This window comes from Mesoplodon densirostris, chromosome 6, assembly GCF_025265405.1.
Source record: "Mesoplodon densirostris isolate mMesDen1 chromosome 6, mMesDen1 primary haplotype, whole genome shotgun sequence".
NCBI classification, from domain to species: Eukaryota; Metazoa; Chordata; class Mammalia; order Artiodactyla; family Ziphiidae; genus Mesoplodon; species Mesoplodon densirostris.
The window spans coordinates 120,358,923-120,383,780 of record NC_082666.1 but is presented as its reverse complement, the minus strand read 5'-3'; the positions used below and the strand labels follow the sequence as shown (position 1 = coordinate 120,383,780).

General features: G+C 45.6%; 1 protein-coding gene across 1 annotated transcript in view; it reads left to right on the top strand.

Annotated features, from left to right (window-relative positions):
* The window catches only part of LOXL2 (lysyl oxidase like 2), a 102,105-nt gene that overhangs the window by 7,426 nt on the left and 69,821 nt on the right, over nt 1-24,858 (top strand). Inside the window, exon 2 of the mRNA XM_060102548.1 lies at nt 20,983-21,394. Coding sequence (XP_059958531.1) covers nt 21,040-21,394 — 355 coding nt within the window. The 5' untranslated portion in view covers nt 20,983-21,039. The remainder of the gene's footprint in view (nt 1-20,982; nt 21,395-24,858) is intronic.

Here is a 24,858-nt window from a genome sequence, read left to right as displayed (position 1 = left end):
AATACAATGCTTGCCATGTAACAAATGCTTAGTAAGTAGATACTACTAAACTGAAGTGTCAATTAAATAGATTCTTTTTTTAATAGCTTAATTGAGATATAATTCACATACTATATAGTTCACCCATTTAAAGTGTTCAACTCAATGGATGTTGGTATATTCACAGATATATGCAACCATCACAAAGAGAAACCTGTATACTTTAGCCATTGCCTCTTCTCCGCTCCCCCTACTCCCACCGCTAAACAGCCACTCATCTACTTTCTGTCTCTACATTGCCAATTCTGGATATTTTATATAAAGGAGTTATATGATATATGGTCTTTTTGGTCTCGCTTCTTTAATTCATATGATGTTTTGAAGTTTCACCCATGTAGTAGCATGTATCCACACTGCATTCCTTTTTATGACCCCATAATATTCCATTGTGAGGATACACCACGTTTTGTTTATCTGTTCACTGTTGATGGACATCTGGGTTGTTTCTACCTTTTGGTGATAATGAACAGCACTGTTATGAATACTTGTGTACAAATTTCTGGTTGAACATTTGGTTTCAATCCTTTTGGGTATATAAGTAGGAGTGGAATTGCTGGATCATATGATAATACTTTGTTTAACATTTTGAGGAACTGCCAAACTGTTTTCCACGGTGACTGCACCATTTTATATTTCATCCAGCACTGTATGAGGCTGCCAATTTCTCCACATCTTCACCAACACCTACTTTTCCCCACTTCAAAAAAAAATTATAGCCATCCTAGTGTGTGTGAAGAGGTATCTCATTGTGGTTTTAATTTGCATTTCCCTAATGACTAATGATTTTAAGCATGTTTTCATGTGCTTGTCAGTTATTTGTATGTCTTCTTTGGGGAAATGTCTATTCAAGTCCTATGCCCATTTTTAAATTGGACTGCTTGTCTTTTGTTATTGAATTTTAAGAGTTTTTATATATCCTGGATACTAGACCTTTGTCAGATACACGATTTACAAATATTTTGTCCCATCTGTGTGTTGTCTTTTCACTTTCTTGATATTTTTTTTTCTCGGTTCACATCACATTTACTCAACATTTATTCTGTGCTGGGCTCAGGGGATCCAGAGACGTATATGCCCTCCAAGGGATTCACAGTCTTAGGAGAGAGACAGATATGCAAACAGTACAAAAAATAATTGATCACTACACCCTTTTTGCTACCCCCACTGCTCTAGTTCATGAAGCATGTTGATAGTGTCCTTTGATGCACAAAAGTTTGTAATTTTTATGAATATAGGTATTTTTCAGTTTGTTGCCTGTGATTTTGGTGTCGTATCTTAGAAGCCATTGCCAAACCCAACTTCATAAATATTTACCCCTGTGTTTTATTCTAAGAGTTTTAAATTTTTAGCTTTTATATTTAGGTCTTTGGTCCATTTTGAATTAATTTTTGTAAATGGTGGGAGGTAAGGGTCCAACTTCTTTCTTTTACATGCGGCTATCCGGTTACTCCAGCATTATATTTTGAAAAGACTATTCTTTCCGCATTGAATGGTCTTGGTACCCTTGTCCAAATCAATTGATCGTAGATATATGAGTTTATTATTGGACTTTCAGTTCTTTTCCATTGATCTATATGCCTGTATCTTTGTGCCAGTACCACCCTGTCTTGATTACCATTGCTTTGTAGTACCTTTTGAAATCGGGAAGTGTGAGTCCTCCCACTTTGTTCTCCTTTCTCAGAATTGTCTTGGCTATTCTGGGTCCCTTACAATTCCGTATGAATTTTAGAATCAGCTTGTCAATTTCCATGGAAAAGTCTGGGATTCTGATAAGGATTGTGATGAATCTGTAGATCAATTTGTATTCTCATCTTAACAATATTAAGTCTTCCAATCCATGAACATGGAATTTGAAAAATTTATTTAAATCCTCTTTAATTTCTTTCAACAATGTTTTATCATTCACTGAGTATAAATTTTGTCATGTCTTTTGTTAAGTTTATTCCTAAGTATTTTATTCTTTTTGATGCTATTGTGAATAGCATTATTTTCTTAATTTAATTTTTGGATTGTTCTTTGAAGGTGTGTCCACACAGTTAATCTTTGTATGTTGATCTGGCATCCTATAACCTTGCTGAATTCTTTTATCAGTTCTAATAGTCTTTTAATATATTCCTTAGGATTTTTTATATATACGTATGAGTAGATGCTTAAACACAGAGTTGAAGCTAGTGGATGTCATGATAAAGAAAGTGGAGGCACCCTGTAATTGCCAGTGGAAACCATGCCGTGTTTGGAGATGCAATAAAATATTAGAATCATTCTAGAAGGAGGTCCAGAAAAGGCTTGTGATCAGCACCAGTGACATGGGTCAGCTCCAAACGTAGCTGAGAAAGTCTGCCTCCTCAGTAAAAGCAAGAACTTGAAGCTCTCTGTGTATATGCCACTACTCTGTGGATGTCAGTATCTTTTAAAAAAATTTATTTATTTTATTTAGTTTTACTTTTGGCTGTGTTGGGTCTTTGTTGCTGCACGTGGGCTTTCTCTAGTTGCAGCGAGCAGGGGCTACTCTTCATTGCAGTGCATAGGCTTCTCATTGTGGTGGCTTCTCTTGTTGCGGAGCACGGGCTCTAGAGTGCAGGCTTCAGTAGTTGTGGCACATGGGCTCAGCAGTTGTGGCTTGCGGGCTCTAGAGCGCAGGCTCAGTAGTTGTGGCGCACGGGCTTAGTTGCTCCGTGGCATGTGGGATCTTCCCTGACCAGGGCTCGAACCCATGTCCCCTGCATTGGCAGGTGGATTCTTAACCACTGCGCCACCAGGGAAGCCCCTGGATGTCAGTATCTTGACACAGTACCAGCTGGCATTGTGAGCTGAGCCTGGCCAGTTTTGGTGAGGTGGCAGTTGTTACCTGCTGCTATTACTCACTGGGCTTCTGGAAGGGCTTCCAATGCTTCTATGGACAGCTGAATCCTAGATCATAGGCTCTTAACAAACTTTAGAACAGCACTCCTGCCCCCTCCCCTGGGTCACCAGACATTTCTAGACAAGCCAAAGATGTGGCCATGGCCTCTGTACCAGCTGCTCCTTCCTTCACTGGGCCCTGGGGTCTATTTCTCATTGAAGGGGCTCAGGCCTGAAGAACTGGCTGTTGGTTCAGGTTGCATTGCTTGGATGGGAGCTTGGCCTGGAAGCTCCTAGAGATACAGAAGGTGTCTAAAGCCATGGTTGAGTCCTGCTGTGACTAGTGCTCCCTGAGGCATGAAGGAAGCTAAATAGGGAGGGCTTGGGGAGGATGTCACTTAAGAACTGAGCTCCTTGGCCGTTTTAAGGATCCATCTCTTAGAACAGCTAGTTTGGGGAATTCCCTGGTGGCCCAGTGGTTAGGATTCTGTGCTTCCACTCTGCAGGTTCAATCCCTGGTTTGGGAACTAAGATCCCACAAGCCACGCTGCATAGCCAAATATTTAAAGAAAAGCTGGTTTGTACATTCCCTCCTTCCCAGGACTCCCCCCACTTCCCCCCCTCGTATGCTTCTCTTATCCCCAACTGTCTGAGCCCCTCTCTACCTCAGTGTCTGTGCCTGGACCAGCCCTCAACACCCCATCTCCAGAGATTTGCATGCAGTGACCCCATCCCCAACTACAGTTCCTCCCCTGGAAACAAGACAATGCAATGATTGGATTACTTGACAAATTTGCACACCATTCTGGCCCTGACTTCTGTTCTCCTCCCCTGCCTGCCTTTTATGAATTTTAATATCACCTTCAAATTGGCACAGAAATTTGGACCAATTTGGCTACTGACTGTTAACTCTGAGAAACAGTGTGTCTGAGACTGTGTATGTGTTGGGGGTCAGGGAGGGGTGGGAGGATGGTTAAAACCTGTTACCCAAGTGCCGTGTTAAGAGTGGTCGATGGGTGGGAATTCCCTGGTGGGCCAGTGGTTAGGACTCCAAGCTTCCATTGCAGGGGGCCTAAGGTTTGATCCCTGGTCCGGGAAGATCCCACATACTGCGGAACAATGAAGCCCGTACGCCACAACTACTGAGCCTGCGCTCTGGAGCCCACAAGTCACATTCAATCTGAGAGTCTCCAGTGGCACATTTTAAAGTGTTTGAAATTGTACCTTCATCCTCCCCAGGAAACAGCCTGGTCAGAATGAGATTCCACCCAGAGGCGGCGATGGACTGTGGGGAACCCCAATGGGTCACAAAAAATTATGCCTGACAAAGATCTCTTTCTGGAGGCTGAAAAAAATTCAGTTTTGTATGCCTACCTCTGGCCATTTCACCATGCCCTGAACATTCCCACTCTGTGGCCAGAAATAGACAGGACCCAGGTGGAATCTTTGGCCAGGGGCCAAATGGACCAGCCCTGGCCAAGCGTGGTGTCAGAGTCTGCATTCTTGTCTGAGGTGGTTCAGAAAGGCCCCCTTGTCTCCACCCACTTCCCTCATTCTCTGAGCACCAAACCCATCCACCCAAGACAGCCTTCCTCCAGAAAGGAATGTGCTCCGTGTGCGGCCAGAAGCAGCATCCGACCACAGCTGGGATAGCCTCTCCCGTGTGCTCTGGGCCGTGAATGAGGACCATTCATCACTCCTGCTGGTCGAGCAGGAATCCCTTGGCAGGCAGCAGGGGGAGGGTCTGATGGAGGAGAGAGCCCCCATCCCTCCCCTGACCCCATAGCTGAATGCTGACATCTGGCAGAGACATCAAGGGGACCATTCTGTCTGGGTGAAAGAATCCAGCCGAGTTCTACACTCCACTGTTCTATGACACTAAGCAAGTGGCTTTTGCATCCAGGGCCACTGCTCCTGGCTGGGGAGCCGCATGGTTGCTGATGTGATGTTTCTCATTTGGGTCAGCAGGCCAGTTACTGGGGGCTCCAGAGCACAAGATGTGGAGCAAGTGCTGGGCAGAAGGAATCATTTCCCTACCTACCAGGACCCTCAGAAAGGGTGAGGCCAGTCACGCAAAGCTGGAGCCTGAGGGAGACCCGTTTTAGGAGGTTCTGTGCCCCAGACAGTCATGTTGGTGGGTGGATGGGAGGAGTTAAGGAGATCAGCTTTGGGTCAGAGCAGTGCTTTTTGCTAAAAGCGCTAAACGCACAAATAGTGTAGAATTTTTACAATGTGTTTTCCCCCCCTTATGCATGCCTTTGTTATTGACTAGGAAATAGTTGGTCATATTGGGCATTTTTTGACACTCAGGTGTCAGTGGTAAGAGGCCGAGGTCTGTCGTATTCTTTAAGAATGCATTGGAGTAGTCCAAAGCCACTGGCTTTTCAGAAAATATTGTTGCACCGGCAAGTTCTACAACACAGAATGCCTTTTCTCAGGTAGACGATGAAGTCATTCGAATGGGATTCCTCTGGGGGGAAGAGAAACATTTGAGTAGCCCCAAGGAAATCTTGAGACTCAGAGATTTTTTTGGAGTAGGTCTTTGATATTCTTTCCCAAGCAGAATAATTCAGCTGTCAAAAGAGCAGCTTAAGAAAAGGGCCCTGGGGACTTTCCTGGTGGCACAATGGTTAGGAATCCGCCTGCCAATGTAGGGGACATGGGTTCGAGCCTTGATCCGGGAAGATCCCACATGCCGCGGAGCAACTAAGCCTGTGTGCCACAACTACTGAGCCTGTGCTCTACAGCCCGTGAGCCACAACTACTGAGCCCGCATGCCAAAGCCCGCGTGCCTAGAGCCCGTGCTCCGCAACAAGAGAAGCCACCGCAATGGGAAGCCCACGCACCGCAACGAAGAGTAGCCCCCGCTCGCAGCAACTAGAGAAAGCCCGTGCACAGCAACGAAGACCCAACGCAGCCAAAAATAAATAAGTAAATTTATTTAAAAAGAAAGGAAGGCAAAATATTTAAAAAAATAAAAAAGAAAAGGGCCCTGGAAATTCTAGTTATAGATTTTCTCCTTTTCCTTTTGGAGCCCTGTTGGGTCAAAATTAAGTAAAGTATTTTCAAATATTCATCCATTATCAGTACAATGCCATGCCTGGAATCATAGAAATCAGTATTTCTACAGACTTATGGTCACCAAGGGGGAGAGGGGATGGGGGAAGGATGGAGTGGGGGTTTGAGGTTAATAGATGCAAACTATTACATATAGAGTGGATAAACAACAAGGTCCTACAGTATAGCACAGGGAACTATATTTAATATCTTGGGATAAACCATAATGGCAAATAATATAAAAAAGAATGTGTATGTGTGTGTATAACTGAGTCACTTTGCTATACAGCAGAAATTAACACAACATTGTAAGTCAACTATATTTCAATAAAATATAAAAATCAGTGTTTCTAGAATATACTGGAAAGTTCCAGGGGTGACATATATTTTGGAGTTAAAGATGTCCTCCAACAAATGAGGTTTATCAGACAATTGAAGGAGCCCTGTTCATGATGAACTGAGAAACTCGAGCAAGATACGGGCTTAGAACTCTTTCTCTCCCTCTGACCACACCCTCAGCCCCAACTCCCAGCAAGACCAAGAAAATTGACATCAGCCCTGCTTAAAAGTTTTATCTGCAGGCATCGCAGACTCCCTGGAGCCCACCCTCCCATGGAACTTGGCACAATTTAGCACCTCCATAGTTTACATAGCACATGTGAACACACTTTTTGATTTAGGTAACTAAACTTTTCTCCAATATTGTATATTCTTTGGAGCAAATGTCTATCTCTAGTTTTCAAGTAAGTTCTTGCAAGAGCTAGATCCAGGAAGAACTGCCTAAGCTCATCCTCAGGAGTTCCCAGTTCCCCAAATAACACTTGGGGAAATCTGAAGTACAAAATTAAATGCAACCACTTACATTATACAGCTTAGCATCCACCAGAACTGTAGTTGGCACTTGAACAGCCTGACTCAAATCTACCAGGCAGCACCTGTTGGAACCCAAATATTTTACGTGATTTGGGGGGGGGGGGACCACCTACTATGGTTCAGGAACTTAAGAAACATGATCTTTGATTTTTGAAAGAGTCCTGAAATGAAGGTGTTTCTTGTTTTTTCCTTTAAAAAGTTGCTTTTAAGTACGTATCGTTTCCATTTTGTAGATGAAATACTGAGACTTGAAAAATCTAAGTGTGCCTGAGGTCACAGAGCTAAGAGGTGATAGAAGAGGGATCTGAACCTAGTTCTGTGTGACTCTAAACCACTGGGCCACGCTGCTTAGTGGCAATGGGAGGTGATGGCACGTGCAGCCCATTCTTTGTGGAGGATGAATGTTCAAGCTGCCTGAAGGGGACGCTGAATGTAGGGGGTCCTCAAGGCCCTTGGGGAAGGTGAGCTGATTCTGGCAGATGGTTTTCAGGAATGCCTGGGATTTAAGTCCTGGGGATGTGAAGGAATTCTTTCCCCATGTCTCTCAGACACCCCCTGGGTGCCACAGGGCTTCTTGTCAGCAAAGCTTACACTAGTATCAACTGTGTGAACTTGTATCCTTAAATGGATTGAATTGAATTTAAGAATGTCCTCAACTGCTTAGCCAAGAGCCCAGTGAGAAAATATCGGGAGAGATAACTTACCACTTTCTGATAAGCCATGGTCATAGCTGATTCCTTCTAGCACTCTTATTCTTTTTTTTTTTTCATTGAAATAATTTATTTTTTGTAAAACATTCTTGCTTATTATAAGAAATTAAAACAATGCAGTAAGTTCAGATAAAGAATTAAATATTGCTGAAACATCATCAAAATATCTAAATATCTTCTAAATATCTTCTTTCTGTGCATAGACTATTTCACCTGAATATGGTCCTGTAACCTACTTTCTTATTCTGAAACATATTGGAATTATTTCCTCGTACCTAAATGTAGATCTACTTCGTCATTTTTAAAAGGCAGCACAGTGTCTTATTGTATGTATGTATCATAATTTACTGATCCATTTGCCTTGATGAGCATTTTGCTATTATGCATTTCTTTATGCATAAATATATTCACACTCGTGACTTTATCTCTGTAAGGTAAAATCTTTCTTTTTTTTTTTTACAAGTTTATTGGAGTATAATTGCTTCACAATGGTGTATTAGTTTCTGCTTTATAACAGAGTGAATCAGTTATACATATACATCTGTTCCCATATCCCTTCCCTCCTGCGTCTCCCTTCCTCCCACCCTCCCTATCCCACCCCTCCAGGCGGTTACAAAGCACCGATCTGATCTCCCTGTGCTATGCGGCTTCTTCCCACTAGCTATCTACCTTACGCTTGGTAGTGTATATATGTCCATGCCTCTCTCTCGCTTTGTCACAGCTTACCCTTCCCCCTCCCTATATCCTCAAGTCCATTCTCACGTAGGTCTGTGTCTTTATTCCTGTTTTACCCCTAGGTTCTTCATGACATTTTTTCCCCTTAAATTCCATATATATGTGTTAGCAAACGGTATTTGTCTTTCTCTTTCTGACTTACTTCACTCTGTATGACAGACTCTAGGTCTATCCACCTCATTACAAATAGCTCGATTTTGTTTCTTTTTATGGCTGAGTAATATTCCATTGTATATATGTGCCACATCTTCTTTATCCATTCATCTGTCGATGGACACTTAGGTTGTTTCCATCTCTGGGCTATTGTAAATAGAGCTGCAATGAACATTTTGGTACATGACTCTTTTTGAATTATGGTTTTCTCAGGGTATATGCCCAGTAGAGGGATTGCTGGGTCATATGGTAATTCTATTTGTAGTTTATTAAGGAACCTCCATACTGTTCTCCATAGTGGTTGTACCAATTCACATTCCCACCAGCAGTGCAAGAGGGTTCCCTTTTCTCCACACCCTCTCCAGCATTTATTGTTTCTAGATTTTTTGATGATGGCCATTCTGACTGGTGTAGCACTCTTATTCTTGTTAGTCAAATACTGAGGTCCTTGGGCATCTTGCCTTGACCCCTGTAATCATGACCCACTCCTCAGCTAAACCACGTGAAGAATTAAGTCCATCTGCCACAGTTCTTCCTGGACTTCACTAACATGCAGTTTTTTTGGGTTTTTTTTGTTTTTTTTTTGTTTTTTTTTTTTGCAGTATGCGGGCATCTCACTGTTGTGGCCTCTCCCGTTGCGGAGCACAGGCTCTGGACGCGCAGGCTCAGCGGCCATGGCTCACGGGCCCAGCCGCTCTGCGGCATGTGAGATCTTCCCAGACCGGGGCACGAACCCATGTCCCCTGCATCAGCAGGCGGACTCTCAACCACTGCGCCACCAGGGAAGCCCTAACATGCAGTTTTAACAGAAGCCTCTGCAAGATCGGTCATCCTCTTGTGGAACTTTGCGTGCCTGCAGAGGGTTGGTGAAACCTGGGCTTCGTTTGGTATGTGTGAACCAGCTACAGAAATGTTCTGCTGACCCAGTGGCTTGTGTTCAGGGTAGAGGATGTTCCTAGAGTTTCTGTGATGGATGGTGATGTAACCTCACTGGCGTAGACTCTTGGGCTGTTGATGACCTTGGAGGTGTTCACAGGTGAAAGCTGAAAATAGATCTCCCCATCATCTAAAAACTCTCCCAACTATGGTATCAGTTAGATGTCTCCACCAGAATTTTTGATTTCTTTAGTGAAATCAAAATCTCTGACTGCGAACTGATAGAGCAGGTATGAAGAGGGGAAATGTGACTTCCATCAATCCAAATGTCATCAAATGTCCAGAAGAGTAGAGGGAGAATTTACCATATTTGTTTATGAATAGGCACCAAAAAAGGTAAGAGACATAGCACACTTCTGTTTGTTTGTTTGGGGCTTTTTTGTTTTATTAAAATTAAAGCTTTTCCTTGCTTTTGTTTTTAATCTTTTGGATCCTAGTACATTTCTTAATGAAACTCAAATCCTTTGACCCAAAGCAGTTTTCTCAAGGAAATTGGTCCTGGGCAACGCTTGATATACCAGAGTGTGCTTGCTCAGCGACAGAGATAAGAACAATTAGTCAGTAAAGGTAGCAGTTCTGGTATCTGGCTGCCTGGGTGCAAACCCCAGCTTGATTACTTTTTAGCTATAGCTTTTCTGTCCCTTGGGTTTCCCTCAGGGAAATACAGATGCTGATAGTACCTCTCTCAGAGGGTTTCCTGGAGCTGTTACCATCCAGTATGGCAGCCACGACCACATGGGGCCACTGAGCACTTGCAATGTGTTAGTCCAAATTGAGATGTGCTGTCAGTGTAAAGTACACCCCAGAGTGCAAAGATTTAGTACAAATGCAAAATATCTCATTAATAATTTTAAATCAATTATATACTGAAATGATAACATTTGGGATATATTGGGTTAAACAAAATATATCTTTAGCCTTAGTTTCTCCCATTTCATTTTACTTTTTTAATGTGACTCTCAGAAAAGTTTAAATTACATATGTGGTTTGAATTATGTTTCTATTGGGAAACGCTAGTCTAGACTAGAGGATTAAATGAGTTCATACCTGTAAAGCACTTTTCACACAGTCATTGATGCAGAATGAGTAATCAATAAATATAGGATTTTTAAAAAATCTAACTTTCTCATTAGCAGAATCCCACCTTCATTGCCAGCTCATGTGGTATCCAGGCTGTGGTATAAAAGCAGAGGTCATCCTTTTAGAATGGGGGAGGGGAGGGGAATTGAATACATAAATTAGGTATAGAATAAGAAAGTCTATACGTCCTAGGTGGGGGGAATTACGTGGAAGGGCTCACCACAGTCCTCGCATCATAAAACTACCAGACCCTCGGGCTTCCCTCCTGGCGCAGTGGTTGAGAGTCCGCCTGCCGATGCAGGGTACGCGGGTTCGTGCCCCGGTCCAGGAGGATCCCACATGCCGCGGAGCAGCTGGGCCCGTGAGCCATGGCCACTGAGCCTGCACGTCCGGAGCCTGTGCTCCGCAACGGGAGAGGCCACAGCAGTGAGAGGCCCGCGTACCGCAAAAGAAAAAAAATCATATCTAGTGCTGCCTTTCCAATGACACCTACCCTGACCACACTTTAAAAATATAACGTCCCCCCACCAAAAAAAAAAAAAAGGGCTTCCCTGGTGGCACAGTGGTTGAGAGTCCTCCTGCTGATGCAGGGGACGCGGGTTCGTGCCCCGGTCTGGGAAGATCCCACGTGCCGCGGAGCGGTTGGGCCCGTGAGCCATGGCCGCTGAGCCTGTGCGTCCGGAGCCTGTGCTCCGCAGCGGGAGAGGCCACAACAGTGAGAGGCCCGCGTACCGCAAAAGAAAAAAAATATATATATATAACGTCCCTCCTTCTTACCCCTGGCACTCTCTTATGCCCTTATGCTACACTATTTTTTCATTATTCTGAAGCTTTTATCACTATCTAACATATTATTTTACTTATGCACTTTGTTTCTTGTTTATTGTCTGATTTTCTTCTTGATTGTAAGTCACAAATACAGTGATCTTTACTGAAAAAAAAATTCATACCTAGGAATTCCCTGCTAAAACATAAAAGTTCCCTCTTCATAGAAAAGTCACAAATTTACTCGTTCATGTGTTAAATTTCTTAATACAATAAATTAATAAGGAATGGATTTCTCAGCTCGCTTTCCTATGCAATTAGGTCAGAAGGAAAAGGCCGTTTTGATAAGGTGTGACGATTTGAATAGGAATTTATATTTATTCATTCAATTAATATTTGCTGAGTACCTACTGAGACAAGGCTCAGGGGTTCAGAAGTGGCAGGAAGGAAAGAAGAAAACTAATGTGAACGAAGCCATGCTGTGTGCTAGGGATTTCCACGTTATTTAATCATCACATATACACCTGCAAGGAAGGTTATTTCCATGATCAGAAGAGGAAATCCAGGCTCCAAAAGTACCCCCAAATCTGTAGAGCTTGGAAGTGGTAAAGTCAGGATTCAGACCCTTATATTCTGATTCCAAGATACCCAACATCGTCTCTTTGCGGTACGCGGACCTCTCATTGTTGTGGCCTCACCCGCTGCTTAGCAGAGGCTCCGGACGCACGGGGCTCAGCGGCCATGGCTCACGGGCCCAGCTGTTCCGCGGCATGTGGGATCTTCCCGGACTGGGGCACGAACCCGTGTCCCCTGCATCGGCAGGCGGACTCTCAACCACTGCGCCACCAGGGAAGCCCCACTTCACTTTTAATAGCCCTTTGACCTGTGATCAAGCAGTAGAGCTTATTTTAAAACCATCCTGAGGGTGGGTCTACTTTGAGCTATCCTACCCTGTAACTGTCCAACTGGTTTTTAATAAGCGCCCAACATGTGCCAGGCACCGTGCTAGGCCCGGGGCCCAGCCGAGACCCCCATCACCAACAGCACTGGCTCCGCTGAGCGATGTGAGCAGAGAGGGGACGTCCGCTCCCACGGAGCCTGGCCTGCTTCAAGGGGAGGCCGCGGGGCCTCAGGCGCCGGCTCCAGCGCGGCTGCAGCGGGGCCGGGAAGCCTAGGCGGCCGAGTCGGCGCACGGTCCCCGCTCAGGGACCCTGGTCACCCGAAGCGCCCTTCGCGGGCTCACGTGTGCCGCCCACCCCGGGCCGCGTGCGGCCGCCGCCTGGGCTTGAGGACACCACGGCTCCGCGGCCACCGGCGCTGGGAAGGGCGGGGAGCGGGGACGCAGAGCGCGGCGGCCGGATCGCGAAGGGGCTGGCAGCCCGGGGCCACTTGCCTGCTCCCGGGAGGGGCGCCGGTCCCCGTCCCCGCAACTGGGGACGCCCGGTGGGGCTCGGTTTTAAACCGGGTCATCAGGCTGCCAACAGTCTTGTCACGGGACGGGCTGCAGCGGGGGCCACAAGCAGGGGGACCACCCTGGACGGATTCCCCTCCAGGCCACCCTCGCCCCCAGCAGCTAGAGTCTCCTGCCGAGAAAGGGCTGAACTCGAGTTCAAGTGCAGAAAGCAAACTGACGCCTGGGAGGAGCGGGCGAGGCCTCTGGTCTGCAGGGGGTGGCAGCCCACCACGGGACAGGGGGTCGGCGGTGGGTGGAGCCGCAGGGCATTTTGCGCTCCATCCTCTGCAGCTCTGCTTTGGACGTTGGCAATTTTTCCCTCCTGAGGGATAGATGGATGCCAATGTGAAAAATGAATGTTACAATGCAATAAGGGAAAGACATATAATAGTAAGGGGATTTAAAAAAAACATGTAGAGATAATTTCCAAAAAAAAGAAATACAGGTGGCCAATAGAGCCTGGAGGAAAAAAAGGTCGACCTCACTAGTAGCAAAAGAAATGTTGGTTAAAACAGAATACCTCCCCCCCCACTCCGCTTATCAGATGGAGAAAGGTCTGAAAGCATGGTCACAGCTAGAATTTTGAGGTTGTGGGGAAATCTACATACTTCAGGCCGACGTGTACCCTAGCACAGCCCTTCTGAAGGCAGTTAATATAGTTTTGCAGAAGCGTTCACTTTTTACCAGCCCTTTGACCCAGCAATTTTGCTTTTAGGAATGTATCCCAAGACTGTGGAAAATTTTAGCTACAAGGATATTCATTTCAACTATGTGAACAGCAGTAAAAAATTTACTGGTAAGATTATTCAATCTTATGGTGCATCCATAAGATTGAATACTATGTAATAAAAACCTTGTAAAAGTCAATGAGGCATGATGTTTGCAATATACTGGTAAATGTGAAAAGCAGTTTACAAAAGAGTATGTAGAAAATTATTCTAAGTTTTAAGAGGAAATATATATGTACAGAAAAAAGGCTGGAAGGGGTGTACACCAGAGTATTGGCAATCATTCTCTCCAATAGGGGTCTTGCAAATTCTTTTCTACTTTTTACTTGTTTGTGTTCTCCAGATTTGTATCACCAGATTGTATAACTTTTTCAAGAAGAAAGAAAAAACCATAAAAGTTATTTTTAAAAAGAAAAGAGAAGCATCTGGGTCTAATATTTTACAATTCCCCAGGGTAGAGAGTAGGAGAAGCCCCACAAAGGAAGCAAAAAATTCAGGAGCACTTTTGTAGGAAAGATTTAAGAGTTGAACACTAGCCATTCCCACAGATTGGAGCATCCAAGAAGATGGGTGGAGCAGTTTATAGATATGCAAATCCAGAGATTACGATTTCTTCTTAAAAAATTACAGAACCACATACTTTTTTCCATTTCTTTTTGAGATGTGAATAGACAATCTGCAGGCCTCTGTAGCTCTCGTGTGAGGGGGAGCTTGGGAGATGGTAAGAAAATGCTGGACTGGGGCTGTTAGAGCACAGAGGTGAAGGTGAAGGACACAGGTCAGCCTGCTGCCCTCGTTCAGAGCCTGCCTTGCCACTTACCCAACAGTGCAACCTGAGGCAACTTGCTGAAACTCTCTGTGCCTTGATAATAATGGGGTTTGCCCCATTAAGTGAATTAATACAGCAGAATGTTGAGAATCATGTGTTTAAACATTAAATCATGTGTACATTTTAAAATGTACCCAAGATTTGTTTTAATCAGGTGTGGAAAGACACAGACACAGAAGTGACTGTCATGGAGGAAGAAGATGATAGTCACAGATCCCTAGAAACAAGGAGGCCTGGCACACCATGCGGGGCCACATGAAGAAGCACCAGGGCTGGTCAGAGGCAGGAGTGAGGGGAAAATGTGGGCAAGAGCATCTACTATGACTGTCACAGGAAGCAGGCTAATCAGGTTAAGGATTGGTTAGTTGAATAATTTCACCTCTCTCTGGGGCATAGGGACCATCTCTACTTATCTGGTACTTGGTCTTAGAGTGATTAGGGCAGGGGGTTAGTGGCCCAGAGTGTGAGATCTTGAGAATGGAAATAGTTGGGAAGGTATAGCTCTGGACTGATTGGTTTGCACATGCAAACTACACTTGTGGGTGAGTCCTTTATCATCTCTAAGAATTAACCAGAAGGTGGGTAGTGTAGTTTCTGAGTAGTCTTTCTCCAGAGTCAGCATAGACCCCACATATCAAAACAGCAGAAATACAGAAAATAAAAAGGCGTGAGGGGGCTTCCCTGGTGGCGCAGTGGTTGAGAGTCCGCCTGCCGATGCAGGGGACATGGGTTCGTGCCCCGGTCCGGGAAGATCCCAGATGCCGCGGAGTGGCTGGGCCTGTGAGCCATGGCCACTGAGCCTGTGCGTCCGGAGCCTGTGCTCTGCAACGGGAGAGGTCACTCAACAGTGAGAGGCCCGCATACCGCAAAAAAAAAAAAAAAAAAAGGCATGAGGGTTTCCCTGGTGGCGCAGTGGTTGAGAGTCCACTTGCCAATGCAGGGGACACGGGTTCGTGCCCCGGTCCGGGAGGATCCCACATGCTGCGGAGCGGCTGGGCCCGTGAGCCATGGCCACTGAGCCTGCGCGTCCGGAGCCTGTGCTCCGCAGCGGGAGAGGCCGCAGCGGTGAGAGGCCTGTGTACCGCAAAAAAAAAAAAAAAAAAAAAAAAGGCATGATTCATACACAGTGCCTGCATAGAGGAGGCACTTTATCATGTTAGCTTCATATTGGTTGTAGCTCTGTCACTCTGTGGGACCTTTGGCAAGTCCTGGACTTTCTGTCTTAAATTTCTGCCAGATGAGGATATAGACACTGGCTACAAGAGGAAAAACTTTCCTGAGTTCAGAGTCAGGCCACCTGTCTCAGGTGATTCAATCCATGAATATTCACTGATTTCCTGCAGGCAAACCACAGCTAGAAGATGAATGCCCTGTCAATTCCTATTAGAACCATGGCAAGAGCATGTCTGCTTTACCCACATGAGGCCTAATGTGTAGCAGGAGCTCAATGAATGTTTATTGAATGAGTAAATCAATTTGATACTGTGACCTCAATGGAAATTAATAGAAATAGACTTATTTTCCTTTTACATCATTTCCAAATATTGGGGGATTTTCTGGTTATTCTTTTATGATTGGTGTAGAGCTTAATTCTACTGTAGTCAGGGAACACATTGTGTGCGATTTCATTAGATGTGGTGAGACTTGCTTTGTGACCCAGCTTAAGGTCCATTTGGGTAAATCTTGCATGTGGACTTGAAGCAAGTCTGTCTTCTGAGTCCAGTTGATAGAAAGTTGTCAATTAGGTCGCATTAGTTTATCATATTGTTCACTTCTTTAGTACAAGGATTTTTTTGTCTGCTTCCCCTGATGAACGGTGTGTAATATCTCCCACGTTAATTACAGATTTGTCATTTTTTTCCTATTAGTTCCGTCAATATTTATTTCATACATGTGGAGTCTGCGTATACAAACTGAGAAGAGATAGTTAATATATTTCTGATGGACTGACGCTTTCATCATCATAAGTTTTTGTCTTCAGTAACACCTTTTGTCTTAAAGTTGACTTTATCTTACTTTGTACCAACTTTTTTTGGATGAATGTGTGTGTGGTAAATCTTTTTCCATCCTTTTACTTTAAACCTCTTGGTTTTCCATAGGAAATAGAAAATATTGTTTTGTTAAATCCATTATGACAATCTTTGTCTTTTCATTGCAGTATCATCTAATGAAATTACTGATATATTTGGTTTTAAATCCACCATCTTACTATTTTTTCTATTTGTGACAACTCTTCTATGTTACTTTTTCTCTGCTTTATTGCTCTAATTTTGGATTAATCGGGGTTTTTAAAAAAAATCATTCCATCATTTCTCCCCTTTATTGCCATGTTCATTCTACTTTTTTTCTCTTCTTATGCTGATTACATAAAGACTACAGTATGCATCTAGCTAAGACTATTAAGATTTGCTGAAGTCTGATAGGAAAGACTACTTTCATCACTTCCCAGATAGTGCAAAGACCTTGGAACACTTCCATTTAATCCCCTTCTACCTTTTGTGCTGTTTTCACCATGGCATTTTAATGACACATATATTTTAAACCCCATAAGACATTATTATTTTACACAGTTGATATTCATTCAGATTTACCTGCATAGCTCCCCCTTCCATTTCCTTCATTCCACATCTAGGATGATTTGTCCTGTGGTCTGAAGAACTCCCTTTAGTTTCATCTTGGAGAACTCTGATGACAAAGTCTCTCGACTTTTTTTTTTAAATAAATTTACGTATTTATTTATTTATTTTTGGCTGCGTTGGGTCTTCGTTGCTGCACGTGAGCTTTCCTTAGTTGTGGCAAGCAGGGGCTACTCTTCGTTGCAGTGTGTGGGCTTCTCACTGCGGTGGCTTCTCTTGTTGCAGAGCATGGGCTCTAGGAGTGTGGGCTTCAGTAGTTGTGGCACGTGGGCTCAGTAGTTGTGGTCCACGGGCTCTAGAGTGCAGGCTCAGTAGTCGTGGTACACAGGCTTAGTTGCTCCACGGCATGTGGGATCTTTCCGGACCAGGGCTCGAACCTCTGTCCCCTGCATTGGCAGGCAGATTCTTAACCACTGCACCACCAGGGAAGTCCTGTCTCCACTTTTGTGAAAACCTTTATTCTCTCCAGGGGGTACAGAATTCTAGGCTGACTTATTTTTTTCAACCCTTAGAAACTGTCATGTGATTATCTTCTTTGTTTCCTTGTTTTTTGTTGAGAGGCCAACTGTTAGCCTTATTGCTGCTCCTTTGAAGGTAATGCTCCTTTTATACTCTGGCTGCTTGTAAGCTTTCCTCTTTGTCTTGGATTTTTCCATGGTCTGATTTTGATGTGCCCTGGTATGTTTTTCTTGTACTTCTTTGGCTTGATATCTTTCATCAGTTTCGTATAATTCTTGGCCATTATCTTTTCAAATAGTTCTTCCAGACGTTCTCTCTCTCCTCTTTTGGAATTCCAATTATACGGATGTTAGATCTTTCTAACACGTAGAAAGTAACTCTGTCCTAACTTCTAGAGTTTAGCCCTTCAGGGACCCCTATCTGAAAGCCTGGGGCTATTTAACAGGGCCCTTCCTCCTTGGCAGGCTCTGAACTCCAATTTTTGTGTCCTTAGTCCTGGGAGGATGCCTGAAGTTTTGCTTAGCTTCCCAGCCTGTTGGCAACTGCCTTGGAATTGGCAAATGGCTTAAGGGGAAAAGCAGACCCAAGTGTCAGGCTCACCTTGCTGTACTTCCCATCTCTCTGGATTCTTGAGTCCTTGCTGCCTCGATAGCTCTCCAGTGTCTTCAAATACATGCTTTTAGTGTTTTACCTACCTTTTCCAGTTGTCCTTGGTGGGAAGGTTTATCTGTTACAAGCTAGTCTGCTGTAGCCAAAAACACATGATACTGTGTGGAAATGACAAGAGACGGCTTCTGCCCCTGGGACTGAGTGTCCATTAAAGCCTGATATGACACTGGTATAAAGCACAAGCAGGATGCTATGTTAAAGAGAATCAGAGAAGACATTGATTCTGATTAGGAGCATCTGGGAAGCTTTCCTTGAAGAACCGGAAGGATTGTGACATACGCTTTTCGGAGGGAAGGGGAGGCATGGGGATGGAGCACATTGATTGAGGTGGGAAAACTTAAGCCCCTCTAGGCTGATACGATTGGATGGGTGACACGTGAAGGGCTGGAGTGAGGGCAAGGAGAGAAGTGTGGGAACTGAAGCCAGGAATGTAGGTATGTTCCACCTTATAAAGGCATCTGTGTCCCAGGTGGAATTTGGACATTTTAAATATATGATAGGGGATCATTGATGTTTTGGTAGCTTGGGGTTGACTACTTCTGGCTTTGCCTGCACGAACAGTGCAACTCTGGTGAAGTCTAGCAGAAAAGTCCTCTCTCTCTGCTTCTTGGTTTTCTCCCTCGTAGAGTAAGAATCCTCATCCCTGGCTACTCCACCCATGTCTCAAGGTTCTAGTGAGGCATAGATGAGCTCGTGGACACCAATGTGCTGGGACAGGAATGAAACGTGGCCAGGGCAGAGGAGGCAATGAGGGGTCCCTTCAGAGCCACGTACTAGCCTGTCAGGCTGTGGTCTGAAGAGGGCCGTTGCAGGAACCCCACAACTTTCTGGCCTTGTTTGTGAGTCACAGGATGAGGATGGCTGGATCTCCAGTGAACCAGAGGGCCTTCCGAAGTCCTTGGTCCTGACTGCCCCCCAAAGCTGTGGCATCTCTACCCCAAAACCCAGGATGGGACCAGACACTGCCTGGCCATCTCGACAGGTGTGGAACTGCCTCTCTCCAAGTTAGATCAACCCTCCCAGGTGTTCTGGGCACTTATCTGGTCCTTCCTTGTTGGTGATGTGCCATGAACTGAGTCATACAATTGGCCTAACCCTCTGTACCTGGTTAATAGAGAATGTATGATGCACTGCTGTAGCTTTCACCTGCTGGTCCTGGTTTCCTTTGGGGGGCCCATCTTCCAAGTCTACTTCCTCTTCCATGAAATACACCTGCAGTCCTTTAAGACAGTCTTCCTAGCTCTCTGAATTATGGAAGGATCAAGGTACATGAACTAAGTTTTTATTTCCCGCTCTAGGACCTCATCCTGGAATTCTTAGAGGTAGGCTCCACCTGGGTATGGTGACCACAATCTTGAAAATATAAAAATTAAAAATTTTTATTTAGCAAATGCTCCTATAGGGCTTATTATGTACCATTCATTTAATCCTCATAACAGTTCTGTGAGCTAGACATAATTATCATACCCATTTTATAGATACGAAACATCAAACAGCAGAGAGAAGTTAAGTATTTTGCCCAAGGTCACACAGCTAGTCAGTATCAGAATGAGAATGCAAACCCAGACTGTCTGGCTCCAGACTCCGTGATTCCCCCTCCCCCTCACTGTGCTGTTCTGCTCTCCCTGGCCTGATGATGGGCCACTCAGCCCCTCTCCTGTTTGGTACAAAGAGCTTTATGCCTCCCTTCTGTGCACAGAGCAGGCTGGACTCAGCCCCCAGCAGCCCTCAGGGACGTAAACTATGTAAAGGGATGGAATTGTCGCCTGGGCATCCTTGGCTTCCCCAAGTGCTAGAGTAGTGCCTCAGGACTGCTCTCTGGGGCTACTCCACAGTTCAGCTAAGGACAGGTCCTGCGTAAGAGCTGTTTAAGGGGCTTTACTTCTGACCTCGTCGTTCAGTGGTCTCAGCTGTCTTGAGGTCCAGGGTATAAAACATAATGAGATCTGGGGTGTGGGTGGGCAGCATGTCGGGGTGTCTGGAGGCCTGGAGCCTGAAAGCAGAGCTATAGGAAGGTTCAGGTATGTGTGCAGCCCGTGAGCAAATAAAGATGGAGACTCAAAGCCTCGTAGTGTTATTCTCAGCACCCAGAAGATGCCGTTTCCATCCAGGTCAACTAACGTCCAGGGGGAGGAAGTCCACCTTACCTGGGAGTACCCGAGCCCTCTTCAACATACACTGTCACACCTGCGTTTCTCCAGCCACTCGGTACCTGGAACCAAATCACCTTTTCATTCCATAAACATGTCTTCCAACCTATCATGCTTACTCTGGAGGAGCCAAAGAAGGATGAGAAACAAGTCCTGCCCTTAAGCAGTTTGTAACCTCTTTAGGGATATGAAGGTGTCTGGAAGGGGTGAGGAGAAGATCTAGATAATAAGCCCGCCTTGGAAGGAAGTCCCTGGGAGCTGCTTCAGTAGCCCACTGGAGGGCAATCTCTAGGTCCATCCATGTTGCTGCAAATGACATTATTCCGTTATTTTTTATGGCTGAGTAATACTCCATTGTATATATGTACCACATCTTCTTTATCCATTAATGTACATAGTCTTTTTTTAAAAACTCTACTCAAATGGGGGCTTCCCTGGTGGTCCAGTGGCTAAGACTCCCTGCTCCCAGTGCAGGAGGCCCGGGTTCAATCCCTGGTCAGGGAACTAGATCCCACATGCCGCAACTAAAGACCCCACATACCGCAGCCAAAGATCCCATGTGCTACAACTAAGACCCAGCACAGCTAAATAAATATTTAACAAAACAAAACAAACAAAAAACCTCTATTCAAATGAAGTCTAAGTGTGCTCTGTTTCCTGCCAGGAGTCATCCTGGAAAAAAGCATTTCAAAGATCTGGGGAGGTGGTGGGCAAAGAAGTAGGACTTCCCAGTCCTGTCTAGCTGAAGCATAAGATGGGAGAAGAGAAGAGGTTGGAATCCAGAATGAGCTTTCAATCCTAAGCAAAAGAGTACGAAATCACTGGCCGTTTTCCAGATGTCTGTAACCCGAACCTTTCCTCTCTTCCAGGAAACTCCTGAGCACCAAGTGTCCCCCTCCATCAGGTCTTCCTGCCCGAGGACAGGGATGGAGAGACCCGGAGGCTCCTGCCTTTGCGGCTGTCTGTCTGTGTTCGCCCTCCTGCCCGCCCTGAGCCTGGCGCAGTACGAGAGCTGGCCCAACTACCCCGAGTACTTCCAGCAGCCCGCCCCGGAGTACCACCGGCCTCAGGTGCCCTCCGACGTGGTCAAGATCCAGCTGCGCCTGGCGGGCCAGAAGAGGAAACACAGTGAGGGCCGGGTGGAGGTGTACTACGACGGCCGGTGGGGCACCGTGTGTGACGACGACTTCTCCATCCACGCTGCCCACGTCGTCTGCCGGGAGCTGGGCTACGTGGAGGCCAAGTCCTGGACCGCCAGCTCTTCCTACGGCAAAGGGGAAGGTAAACCGCTCTGCGCTTGGGAACCGAGCACTGGGGTCACCTGGAGAGCCCGGGCACAGGCTTCTAGGGGGATAGCCTGGCAAACGGAGCTGCAGTTACTGTCAAGTAGCAATTCCTGATAATACGCCATCTGGGCAGCCTCCGTGTCTGTGCTGGAAGGTGGGAGCGGAGGCGTGCCAGGGAGGGGGACAGTGACCCCCGGTCCTGCGTTGCCCAGGACTTTCCTGGTTTTAGCACACAAAGCCTGGCAGCCTGGGAAACTCCTGGTCCTGGGAAACCAGGCTGGTTAGTGACCCTAGGGAGCGGCTGAAGTCAGTCTGTGGTTACCTCTTGAGCCCTGTGCCCTGCCTGGGGCTGCGTCAGCCAGGGGGAGACGGTGCCTTTCTTCCACCCCCTGGAAGGAGTGCCTTTTGCTCTTTGTCACAAAGGCTGCCCATAGGCTAGTGTCCCCTGACTCTTCTACCCTCCTGTCCCGGTAGAGTTCACACTTTTAATACCAACATGCTATTCTGGGCTTGGCCAGCACAGGAAACGAGTTGCTTTGGGTTTTTCACTTTGGTTGGCTTCTTCTTTCCTCCCTTTTTAAGTCAATACACTGAAAAAAAATTGGGGGGGGGGGTAATTTTGAGGGAGGGCAGGTGTTGGAGCCCAGAACCTTGGGCTTAGTCCTGTGTCGACCTAACTATCTATATGCTTTGTGGGAAGACATTTATCCTCCTTGACCTCAGTTTCCTAATCTGGAAATTAGGCTCTCTAAGAACTCTTGAAACTGTCATAGTCTGTGGTCTTAAATAAGAAAGTAGATAAGGGTCAAGGACATTATTTAAAAATAAAATCTGGACTTCCCTGGTGATGCAGTGGTTAAGAATCTGCCTGCCAATGCAGGGGACATGGGTTCGATCCTTGGTCTGGGAAGATCCCATATGCTGCAGAGCAACTGAGCTCATGCACCACGGCTACTGAGCCTGCGCTCTAGACCCCGCGAGCCACAACAACTGAAGCACGCATGCCACAACTGCTGAAGCCCCGGTGCCTAGAGCCCATGCTCCGCAACAAGAGAAACCACCGCAATGAGAAGCCCACGCACCACAATGAAGAGTAGCCCCCGCTCACCACAACTAGAGAAAGCCTGTGCGCAGCAACAAAGACCCAACACAGCCATAAATAAATAAATAAATAGATAGATACATAGATAAAATCTCCAGCTGGAGTGCCCCTCCTTGGGTTAGTAAAGCAAAAGCAGCTCCTCCACCTGGCCAAGTGGCTGCACAGGTGTCAGCGTGGGCCTGGCTGCTGGAATCAATCAGAGGTGCCCAAACTCTCATCCTGGATAAACAGATTAGTGCCCCACCAACGGCATAGAATCCCCTGGGGTGCTATGCCATGATGTTAAGAATTAAGGTCTGTGCTGGAATCCAGAGGTGCCCAAACTCTCATCCTGGATAAACGGATTAGTGCCCCACCAACGGCATAGAATCCCCTGGGGTGCTATCCCATGATGTTCAGAATTAAGGTCTGCGCTGGAATCTAGGACTCTGTAACTTTTGGAAGCCTCCCAAGTGGTTGTACATGTAGCCAAGTTTGGGAGTCACTGAAATACATTATTGTTATGGTCCCTTCCACCCCTTGCTTTCGGTTATTCTAGAAATTATAGGAGAAGGAAATAGCATCTCATACATGTCTCACCTCTGTGTAATTGAATACATCTTTTTGGAATAACCGGATCAAGACACGGCAGTTAAAGTAAAATGTTCCCTGAAGCTGGCTCTGGGTTCCTTACTATGACATGAATAAAAGCAGCACAGATGAGTTAGCATATGCTGTTTTAAAACCCATTTGCTGTCTTTGTTACAAAAACTCTGGACACTTCTCCATCCTTTCACATCTTCCTTTATTCTGCTAGCTGAGTGTTCTGGGGGTAGCATCAGATTTATGTTTTCTATTCCAGGTTCTCTAAGCCTAATTATTTTATAACAAGTATATCCCAATGACTTTGGGGTTTTTCTAGTGACATCTTTATTTTCTTTCTACCCAAACAAAATTTACCTGTCATCAGGTAAGATGGATATGGTTTTTCCCCATCCCATGTTCACCTGCTCAGGAGCAGCCATTGGGGGGCTGGAGAGGTGAGTTAGCCTGACTCAAACTTTGCCATTCAAGGATGCTGAAGGGAGAAAAGTTCACAGGAGTAGAGGGAATGTTCAAGGGAACGATTAAAATCGCGGTCCGTGAAGTCCACACTGGGTAAGTAGGAAGGTACTTCGTGGAGCCACTGAAGGACTGGGGAGAGCTGCTAGGATCGATGGATTGTGGGTTGAGATTGGAGTACTAGAACGAGTGTGCTGGAAAGATGGAGTTGTAGGTGCAGATGCACAGCAGAAGTGTTGAAATGGAGATTGGGGAGGGAGTGCAATTGTTTGTAATGTCAAGGTCTAAGCTATGACCATGGGATGCTAGCTGATGTAGGGTGGAGGGGAGTCATTGGAGGGAGGAGGTACAGTAACTTAGAGTATTGGAAGGGTCCTCTCTGGGGCTATTGAGACCATCGAGACTTAGGAAAGAATAAGTACCAAAGAGAGGAAGGGAGAAACTGATGCTAAAAATTGTAACTGTCATGTCTCTAGGACTTTAAGGATTATGCTGTCTATGTAAAGCGGTACTTGGTTTATCATGAGAGACCCTTTAAATGTAAAATGTATTTGAATCTCATCAGCATCCGTTTCGGATTTTTAACACTGGGTACAAGGGGGGCACTCAGTAAATGTTAATCAACTGATTCAGTTTGATTTGGAAGGCAGCTATGCTCACCACGATACCACCAACGCTGATTCAGATTGACTTTGAAGAATATTAAAAACAGTTGGCATAATGACCAGTGCCCTGGGGTGTGCTCCGATGGGGTTTAGTCGGCTCTGTGGATGAACTGGAAACACTGTAGGTGAACCTGTGAGAGGCCACCCGCCCAGGAGTGCCACCATCATCAACTCCTCTGAAGCTCAGACTGTAGTAATGAAGCTAGGGAGAACATCCATGGACCTTCTAGGTTTTCCAGCCTAGCCTTTCAATAGTTCTTTTCTCCCAAAACACCTCCGAGCTCGGAGAAATCATGGCCCCTTTTAGAAGGTTCTAGAGGGGACAGCTGCCCCATTTCTCACCTTCTGGATGGCCTCACAGGCACCCGAACCTCAGATGGTTGCTCTCCTTTGCCTGTCCTCAGATCTGAGGTTAGATGTGATTCCCCCTCACCCCCTCGTTCTTCAGGTCAGAGTGACAAAGCCAGCAGAGGACCACAGTGGGGTCCTAAAGCTCCTAAATTGAATGATTTCCATTGCCCCAACAGCCCTGGGGAATACTTGCCTTCTAATAGAATTTTATTTATGATGTTTATCCTCCAAATGGTCTGTTAACTTGTTTGTACATCTCTTCTCCTTTCATCAAGAGAAGGATTTCTTAGACTAAATGAG